This window comes from Episyrphus balteatus, chromosome 3, assembly GCF_945859705.1.
Source record: "Episyrphus balteatus chromosome 3, idEpiBalt1.1, whole genome shotgun sequence".
Lineage (NCBI taxonomy): Eukaryota > Metazoa > Arthropoda > Insecta > Diptera > Syrphidae > Episyrphus > Episyrphus balteatus.
The window spans coordinates 50,360,985-50,371,276 of record NC_079136.1 but is presented as its reverse complement, the minus strand read 5'-3'; the positions used below and the strand labels follow the sequence as shown (position 1 = coordinate 50,371,276).

The 10,292-nt window shown below is 30.2% G+C and overlaps 1 protein-coding gene across 1 annotated transcript; it reads right to left on the bottom strand.

Moving 5' to 3' along the window:
* Positions 1–2,518: 2,518 nt before the first annotated feature.
* Positions 2,519–9,213, bottom strand: LOC129916714 (neuroendocrine convertase 1-like). Its single transcript, XM_055996823.1, has 7 exons — positions 9,121–9,213; positions 8,926–9,066; positions 8,538–8,873; positions 8,267–8,479; positions 8,059–8,159; positions 3,187–3,395; positions 2,519–3,120 (listed from the first exon to the last, which is right to left on the bottom strand). The coding sequence occupies exons 1-7, from the start codon at positions 9,121–9,123 to the stop codon at positions 2,729–2,731; spliced, it is 1,395 nt and encodes a 464-aa protein (XP_055852798.1). The 5' UTR covers positions 9,124–9,213; the 3' UTR covers positions 2,519–2,728.
* Between the last annotated feature and the right edge of the window lie 1,079 nt (positions 9,214–10,292).

The following is a 10,292-nucleotide window of genomic DNA, read 5'->3' as shown; positions in this document are numbered from 1 at the left end:
TGGAAACTGTGATTTATGGTATTCTTATAGATTTTATAGTCAGAACTGCACGATATAAAGACAAAAAAATGTAAAAATGTAATAGTTTCGCCTACTTCACCGGTCTTAAAGCATAACTCTCCACTTTTTTCTCCACAAAAGCTCAAAGGAACTTTCACGGGTGAACAAATAAATGCAAATTTGTATGGTTTCACGACTTGTTTCACAAGGCTTTTGACTCTATGCTGAAATACTGAACATGGAATTATCGGTATTCTTTTCTTCCCCGATCTCCACCTCCTCTGCATACGCTCCTGACAAAAAAACATTTCAAGACAAAAATCTATCTTTTTCGTGACTTGCCCTATCTCACATGAAAAAAAAAAAAAAAAATAACATCAACGAATGTTCTCACAAAATCTTTCCAATTAATTTTGGATTTGATAAATTTATGAAAGAACCAGCTAAATCCCTTCTATAGGCATTTTTATTTGCAGTCTTTGATTCGCATCATCATACACCTAACGTCAAGAAATTATGGAAGTAAAGCCTGTGCATGGAGCAACTGTGTGCCAACGACATCTTTGCGAAGATTTCCTCAACTTTAATTCCTGGAAATTCTTAATTGGCCGCAATTTTATGTCAATTTAATTTTAAAAAGCTAATTCGCATACGCTTGAATTGGAAAGTTGCTTCTTTTTGGTTTTGATCGGATCATGACCTTCCAAGATTTTTGTATAGGTTTTTGAATTTCTGGGTATTAAGAAAAAATTATAAACAAAATTGAAAGGTGATAAAAAATCTATGTTTGTTGCAGATCAAATCAGAATTTTTGCATAAAATTTTTGTTAAAAAATAAGTCATAGCTTTTCTAAATGCATTCTTGGTATACATATTTCTGTCAATTTTTCTATTTCCCGATATAACTAAGTCAAATTGCTTTCCCTTATACATTTAACCCACATCAATTGCATTCTACTTAATAGTAGATATTATTTTTCCAGCTCAAAACTAGCAAACTACCAATAACTGCTTCCGTATTCCGGCTTCGGTCATTCGGATTTTCTATAATGCTTCTGGTATATTCACTTTTCCACTCGTAAAAGAAAAAAAGATAGCTACGAATATCTAATAAGTCGACCCTACACAAAGTTAATTATAAATTCCTAGAACATAGTCTAGGCATTGCATTGGTGTTTGCTGAAACATAATTTATCATAAAGCACTTCGACCACAGTGGGACGACCCATAGCAATAAATACAAAAATCGAATATTATTGCGGTACTTTTGAGTGATTGGTATGTCATCCCAAATATATTTAGGTTCTAACTGCATCAAAATTATTTGCGTTGTCCAATTAGTGCAAAAGTTATAGAGTGCTAAACATTGTCTAGATTAATTTTTTTTTTTGGTGGTGAAAAATCAGGTTGTAATTGGTCTTACTCCCAAAATTTTTTGTGCGGTAAAAAATGAATTTAATAATGGATAATAACACTCATCAAGGTATATAAATTAATATTTAACTATAAAAAAATTTTTGTTTTGTTGAGTTTTGTTTTTATTAGTGTTGGTAGAAAAAAAATTTTTTTGACTTTGAGTAAGATTTTCTTTTTTACACCTAAAAGGCTCTCTTGGGTTTTTATTGTTTTATACTCAGGAAAGTGTCCTCTAAAGGAATCAAGAAAAAAATCTTGCCCCAATTTGCTCCAAGTACTTATAATCGCGTTTTTTAGGTTCGACCCCCTATATCAAAAATGGTCAAAATTTAAAAACTTGACTGGATAGTGCGAAAACAGACCATTTGATGGGTTCTGTTTGAAAATTCAACAACTTCTTGGCTAAGAGGAGTCAACAGGAGATGTAGAAGCTCAAATACAGGAAGTAACTATAAATTTTATTGCCTCAAAGTAAAGTAGAAGATGTAGCAGTCTTCTAGAAGACTCAATCGGTTCATGAGCTCTAACGAATAATGGCTGAATTCTAATCTGAATATAACTAAAGTTATACATGATCGCGTAAGTGATAACATCAATTTAAAACAAAAAAAAATGCTCTTTAAACCAATATTATTTATAACATTTTACCATTTTAATCAAAAATGATGGGATCGAATTCTATAAAAATGCAAAAATCTTGGCAGTTGTCAAATTTCCGGTCAAAAAGTTCACATATATCAAATTATGATCGAGATATATACCAATATTCATCAAAAAATTATACAGATCTTAGTTTTCCCCTAGAATTTAACCCGGACGACTTAAGTTATACTTCCGAAATCGACAATGAATAAAAAGGTTTGTTTCTTTATTTTGTTATTTGCTTATTTGTTTGAATATTAGTTCTATTTTACATAAATTAAAATTATTTAAAAGAAAAGAAAAAATAATAATAAAAAGAAAATCCTAAAAGAAAAGTTCGCTGTTCAACTCTTTTAATTAAATAAAAATGAATTTCCTGGCTAAAACGTTTAAATTTATCTGGTTTTCATGTTTAATTCATAGATTTAGGTATGTAAATAGACGTCTTAATGCAACTTTGCGTAGTTTCAGTCACTAAAACACAAGATATTAGAAATGCCGATTTTTCCATACATTCGTCCCACTGTGCAACATGAGCATGTTGCATAGAGGCTAAAGAGGATATAAGGTGCGGTTTAGTTATTAGTTTTGTTTTTGTTTTGTTTTTTGCATAAAAAAGATACTCGATTTTTAATTTTTAATTAATGCATAATTTGTGCGAATTTATTAGCTAAGGAAAAATTAATGATGATGGAGCATGCGTGGTTCCGTATAGAACTAACTGTACAAAGCCAATACTTCGGATGTTCTGTTTCATAACCAATGGTGTAGTATCGCGAATATCTAACTGCCATTGACCGTATGGATTCTCGGACCATGTTGCTACGGACATGAATGGCCAGCTGTCAAAGCAATTTCCAGCAAAATAGTCACGCGGTCTTCTATCAAGAATGGCTGTTTGAGTGCCTGATGGCGATGACAGAAATAATTCCAATGCACCACGGTATTGACATGTAGCGGTGATTATAACTTGAACGTGCTCAAGATGGCGAATTGTTTTGTCAGTGTAGTTGAAGATGATTTTCTGTGAATTTGTTTGGGATGGGTTTTCTATCAAGGATCCTGTTGATGGAAGAAGACATTTTTGTTGAGTTCTTAGGTTTGATTATGTATTTTATGAGTATTTACCATTTACTTTGTCGATTTTTTGTTTTGGTACTGTTTTCCATCTTTGGGCTAAGTTGACCAGAGCATCTGCGTCCATTAAACCGAAACCGAGTTTTGTACTATAGAAAAGTCCAGCTCCGTTTTTATGCCAGTCATCTCCTTTAGTTAGAGGTTCTCGAGTTGCAGATCGAACTATGATGTGTTGAACGTCACGCCATGTCAATTTAGGACTGAAAAGAAAGCAAAAACATGTCTTTTAAATAGCGAGCGAATACCTAATAGGAATCTAAAATATGTAAAGTATTTATTGATGGTTGATGTTGATACAAGGCATTCGATTTTTTTTGCCCCGTTCGATTTCACTATAGTCAAAAAAGTTTTTTTTTTATAGAAATCAATTCGAGCGCTGAGCTCGAATCTGAAGTCAGAAAAATTCTATCACATCACGTTTTTGACATATTACACTGGTTTACAAAATTAAACTTTTTTTTTGTTGCCGGAACCAAAATATACTTTTCTTTACATCCTCTATGATTTTTGAGCAAAACACACTTACTTCTTCTTAAGATATCTCGACCTATACGAAAGATATCGGAAAGATTTAAACAGATTTTGAAAGAAGAAAAACAGGTCTTTTAGAAACCGTTACAATTTTACATGAAAAAAAAACGTCCGAAGTAGTCAAAAAAACGTTTTTTTGCATTTTCTAACGGTAATATTTCAAAAACGCGAGCTGCTAGAATTTTTTTGACTTCGGATTCGAGTTCAGCACACAGAACCCTTGTTAACCAGTGTTATCATGCCAAAAATCAGAAAAATAGTATTTGCGACGTTCAAAATTCAATATCTCAAAAACTTTGAACGTTAGAGCTATTCTAGTGCTTGATTCAAATTAAAAAGGTCAATGATCATTAGAAAAGTATAATTTGGTTTCTATGGAAAATTATATCTCGCCAATATTACTGTCATTTACGGAAAAATCAATTTTAAAAATCGTTTTTTTGTTTTTTTTCAATTTTTCTCAATATTTTCTAAAACAAAAGTATAGTTTTTCCACACAATCTTTAAAAAACGGTTTTAAGCTAAATAATTGCATTTAAAACTTTTCAAAAATCAAAAATTTTTCGGTAACTTTTTTGATTGAAAAATAAGCTATTTTTTTAAATTAAATTCGTCAAAATTCCAAAAATTCACTTTTTTCTCAAAAAACATTTTTAGTAGATAGAAAATATAACAAAGTAATTTTTAACCAAGTTTTGTTAAAATCCAACTATTTTTGTAAAAGATAAAAATAAAAAATAAAAAAAATCGTATTTTTGCATTTTTTTCAATATTTTTGAGGTTATAGAAAAAAAATTTTTGTGTAAAAGTTGTAGACATTTATACTACCTACAACTTTTGGATTTAACTTTTTTCAATAGGACGTCTAATGTTGACATAAATCGTAAAAAACCATGATTTTTGACACCCACCCCATTTTCCCCCAATTTTTTTGTGGGCAATTTATTTTTCCCCTTTCATATACCATTTATCCTAAATTTTCCCACCACCCATATGCTGCTAATAATTATTTTTATTTTCAAAAATTATTGGCACTGGTCTAAAAAGTGTATGCCAATTGACAAAAAAATTAACGAAATCAAGGTATGTCAAAGCACAGAAAAGAACCCGTTTATTTTTGAATAAACGTCTGTTAAACTTCTACTACAGAATGGGAATGATATGACATCAGTATCATCTTTGTTGAAGATGTAAAAAAAAAATGCATTTTTCTTGATTTTCAAATACTAGTTAAGGCCATAAAAAAAACAATACGAAAAAAACAATATAAACGAAAAGACACAAAGAAGGGCATAGCAATTAATAGTAATCTTCAAAAAAAAATCAGAAGACGTAGAAATGCTTAAGAGATTGGTTTGGAAAATCTAACGAATAATTCTCGATGACAGATTCTTGCAGAGGGCAACGAAAGTCCGTCAGATGGCAACAAAATTGTGAAGAATTTTCAAAACATCAATTTCTCAAACTTTACTTTCCAAAAGTTAACAATTACTTAATCGAAGTTAGTATAAAAGCCAAAAAAAGCTATTAAAGTCATTTTTGCATTTCTGAGAAAACGACAACACTGGTTGGTTTTCAGTTTTTTTTTTTAATTGAAACCTAGTATAAATTTGTTCAAAGACACTTTCCTTAGGAAATTTTCTTTATGAATTAGTTAGTTAAAAACTTTTTAAAAATAATTTTGACTCAAATTCAAATTCTAACCAATGAAAAAAGACGTTTAAAAATTGAGGATTGTTTTTAATGAATCACTTGCTATTTGACGCCCAAATTTTTTACACATTAATGAAATAAAGTAGCGGTTAAATGATAAATGATTTATTTTTATTTATTATTATTTATTTTGCTTTATTTATTTTTTTTTTTTAGAAAAAATGACAGATATATATTCGAAGGACTAATAATGACAGGAAAAAAATAGTAATTGCTTATTTAGAAATATATACCTAGCGAATGAATGGACCGATTGACTCTGTTTATTGTATAGAACAACATTTAAGACTAGTAGTACAGGCAAAATAGTACATAAAATCAAGAAATAAAAAAAAATTTGTTACACTCATGAAACTTGGCAAAAAGTTTGCTTTTGTCTATACAAAAAGTTTGGTGGAAGGGTGTTTTTTCGCGGACAAGAGGGAGGAGGTGAAGGTCAAAAATATACTGAAAAAAATTGTTTGTCGAATATTATCATATGACATACATATATTTTCAATTTATTTTTTGATGCTGAATCTAATGACATAAAAATAAATTCAATGCAATTGCTCTAAGAAAAGTTATTGCCGATTAAAAACAAGGGTGCTTGTTTTTTGATTCCAATAAGTAAAATATAACCGAAACCTATGTGAAAAATATGCTACACTGATAAAATTCGGGTTGAAGGTTTTAGATAAAGCAGGGACAAGGGATTCATAAAGTTTTTAAAATTAGTTTTGGTGAAAGGGTGTTTTTTTCGATGGGTTAAGTTGTGTGTGAGGAAGGTATCATAACAGCTAACTTAAATTTTATTAATTTTTAAAACTTGGTGTAAATGTTTTGGTTGATATAAGAATTAAGAATCTATAAAGTGTAAAAAATTATCTTGAGTGAAAGGGTGTTTTTTTTTTTAAAGAAATGATGAAATTCGGAATTAGTGCCACAAAAATTAGGAAAAAATTGTAACACCAATGAAAATTGGTAAAAATGTTTCATTTATAACAGAAACCAAGAACCCGAATAGTCTATACAAATATTTTAGGTTAAAGGGTGTTTTTTTGGGAAATAGGGAAAAATCCGCTATAAGTCCGATAAAATCGATGGTATACCTAAATGGTACCCTTACAAAATTGATTAGTTAAATATGTTCTCTTTCCCATGAAAATTACGAATAATGTAAGCCTATAAAATTTTTTTTATGTGAAAGGGTGTTTTTTTTAGAAGTAAAGAAAATATGGGTATATTTGAAAAAGTGTGTAATACTTGAGTAAAATTAGTGGTACCCTATTGAAATTTCGTAATTATGTTACTTTTTAAGAATCAAAGTGTCTATAAAAATATCATGGTCAAAAGGGTGTTTTTTTGAGTGAAAACAAAAATGATAGGTCACCCTAATGAAATTTGGTAAAAACATTGATTTTGGGATAGAAAGCAAGAATAAAGAGTTTTCATAAAAAAAATTTGGTGAAAGGGTGTTTTTTTCGAAGAGACAGTAAAATCTGCAATTGGTCCCAAAAAGCCAATAATTCGCGTAAAACGTGTAAGAACTTATCTATAAATGATTAATTTGTCATCAAAACCATAAATAAAATGAATTATAATCTTTTTGGGACCAATTGCAGATTTTACTGTCTCTTCGAAGGAAACACCCTTTTACCAAAACTAATTTTAAGAACTTTATGAATCCTTTGTCCCTGCTTTATCTAAAACCTTCATCCCGAATTTTATCAGTGTAGCATGTTTTTCACATGGGTTTCGGTTATATTTTACTTGTTGGAATCAAAAAACAAGCATCCTTGTTTTTAATCGGCAATAACTTTTTTTAGAGCAATTGTATTGACTTTATTTTTATGTCATTAGATTCAGCATAAAAAAATACCTTAAAAACATGTGACATATGATGATATTCGACAAACAATTTTGTTCGGTATATTTTTGACCTTCACCTCCTCCCTCTTGTCTGCGAAAAAACACCCTTTCACCTAGTTTTGTTTAACTGAATGGCGTATTATTGTGTTTTTTTGAAAAGAAATTTTCATTCGACGTTGATCTTCACTAATTTTAGTCAAGTCTGTGTAAAAAAATATTAAAATTAACTACAATTTAACAGTATAACTTTTTTACCAAATCATTGAAGTCAATGTGTATGTCAGTCTCCTCTTTAATTCTTTAACAAGAAATCTACTTAATTGTTGTTTTTGTTTTGTTTAAATATTTTTTTTTAATGAAAATAATGTCAAACCATATATCATTTTCTCATTTGTGTCGATAAAAAAAGTTTTAAACATCAACAATTTATTTAAGAAAATATTACACATACGCCATAGTGACCGACTTTCTTTAATTGGTTCGGAATGATGACTAAATGTGTTTCATCAAAGTGGGGAAAATACGGTTCACATTTGAATCCCAATAAGTCATCATCTTTGGCTGCGAAAGAAAAATTCGACTATAGGGTATTTAAAGCTACGAATTTTCCGAGATGTGTTGAAAACGAATTAAGATTTATGTAAATAAGAAATGTATAAAATAAATATTGATGTTCTGTCATTTCCCCTGAGCCTGAAGGCCTCAATCCTGATCGAAGTCGACGGACTTAATAAACGGCAGTGTTCATATTTCTAATTGAATACTTACTTTGCTTCCAGTGCTAAGGCAATAATTCCAGCTGCTAAAGGAGCTGATGCAGATGTTCCTGTATGTTGTACGGTGCATGAGTTTCCAACATCAGTAGTTGACTAAAGAAATATAAAATTACAAGAGTGTTTATTATTTGCAGGGTTACTGAAAGAAGGGATCAGAAAAAACTCCTTTTTGAAAAAAAGGATTTACAAAATGCACTTACAATCATTTGATCAGAATCATTTCCCGATGAATATGTCACAGTCATAACTGAGGCACATTTTTCACTATACCACGCACCACGTCCCTTATCATCGGCACTCCCAATTGTTATTGTATAAATACTAGCAGCATAGCCATCACAGTTGCAGTTATCTCCCTTTTTCCTTCCATTTCCTGAAGCCCAAACATAAATACTTCCAAGTCCTTTTCGTCCCTAAATTTAAATAAATTATCAGTACGAGTAAGATCCTCCAATATCAACCTTTTCCTACCAAAACAACACCCCTCGCCAATGCTTCTTTGGCAAAAATTCCCGGTGCTTCCATAGTTTGTCCATTATCCATTGGTCCCCACGATGAACTATAGATATCGACTTTATCCAAAGCAAATCCTAACGAAGATCCTTCAAGCAAATCATAAACCAATCCTCCAAGCATTTTTATACATCCAATTCGACTATTATAAGCTATTCCAACACCACATTTCTTATTATTGGCCATCATGGCAATTTCACCAGCACATCTTGTTCCATGAGAACTATCATCATCATCAGGTTTTGGATAAGGATCAGAATTATCTTCGTTGTAGTTCCAACTTATTTGTGGATCCTAAGATTAATCAAAATTAAAATGAAGATAAGGATTAAAGATAGAGGCTTACATAATTCTGAACAAGATCCTCATGATCATACTCAATTCCATCATCTAAAACAGCTACCCGAACATTTCGTCCTGTGATTCCCTTAGCATAAACTGGGAGGACATTTAAATTTAAGGCTTTTGGCAAGCTAGAATTTATAGACTGTTTTTTTCAAATAAATATTAAACACTTTTTCAGGGCTAGTAGAGTATTTACCATATACCATTGATGTTCCCAAAGTTCGTCATTAAAAGGTTGATCAGTTGATCTATAAGATGGGCTTTCTTCGATTTCGTTGTATTCATTATTATCATCTTCGTCATAATCAATAAGATCTCTTTTGTCACGTTGAAGGATTTTCTGCTGTGATGCCCATAAAACTCGACCATCTTCTTGTAAAGGCCTGTGGCCAGAACGTTTGTTCCCATATCCCACATTCCATTCAGGTAGCTTTTCGAATAAGAATATATTTTCGTAACCATCGATCTGAAAAAATTAAAACGAGACGAGTTTACAAAAATATAAAAAAATTTTTGGACACCAAGTGCCGATATATTTTTTGTATAGATTTGAGTCCAGAAAACTCGAAAATCTTATCTAAAAAATTGTATATGGATAGGTTTTCGAGATATGATTTTTCAACAACTTGTAAAATGTAACAAGAAAAATGGCTAAAAAACACCAAAAAAGAGTCGATTTTGAAAGTCTATATTTTATACAATTTTAGCCGTATTTAGCTTTTGTGACCATTATGTTGAAACATAAAATATCTCCTTTTCTCTGTTACATGTTGAATATTATATAAATGCTCAAAAGATAAGAATAGACTATTTAATAAAAACATAAAAAATATCATTTTTTATCTCGTTTTTGAATATATTTTCTTAAGTTTTGTACAATATTTTAATTTTAAATTTTTTTAAAAGGATATATCGATAGGAAATTTAAATATCTTCAAAAAATTACTTAATACAAATTTTCAAATTCAGCTTGCTTTTCAATTTATTGGCAAAAACTCAAAAAGGAACAAAAAGAGTCGAAAAAGAGTTGAAATTGTTATCTTTTTCAGGAAGTGTACTACACATGAAAAATTTAAAACTTTGAGGACTCGAAAGATTTTTATTTTTGCTTTCAGTAAGAAATTTTTTTTGGCAAACATTTTCTTTTAAAAATCGATTTTTTTTTAAATGTTTTAATAACACTGGTCGGCAAAAACAAAAAAAAAAGTCGGGAGCAAGAACTATGTAAGGTGATTTTAATTGACTTGAGTGTGCTGAATTCATAACTGTTTACAGTCACGTCTAGTTTTTGAGCTATACTCATAACTATTTTCACTAAAAACTCTCAAAAACTTATTTTCAATGAAGTTCTTTTTGATCAAAAAAATA

Bases quoted from the DNA above. Each gene is read 5' to 3' on its own strand.
- LOC129916714 (XM_055996823.1), bottom strand. The intron at 8,160-8,266 runs GTAAGTGCATTT...ATATTTCTTTAG, and splicing joins ATGATTCTGATCAAATGATT to TCAACTACTGATGTTGGAAA. The intron at 3,396-8,058 runs GTAAGTATTCAA...CTTTCTTTTCAG, and splicing joins GCCTTAGCACTGGAAGCAAA to TCCTAAATTGACATGGCGTG.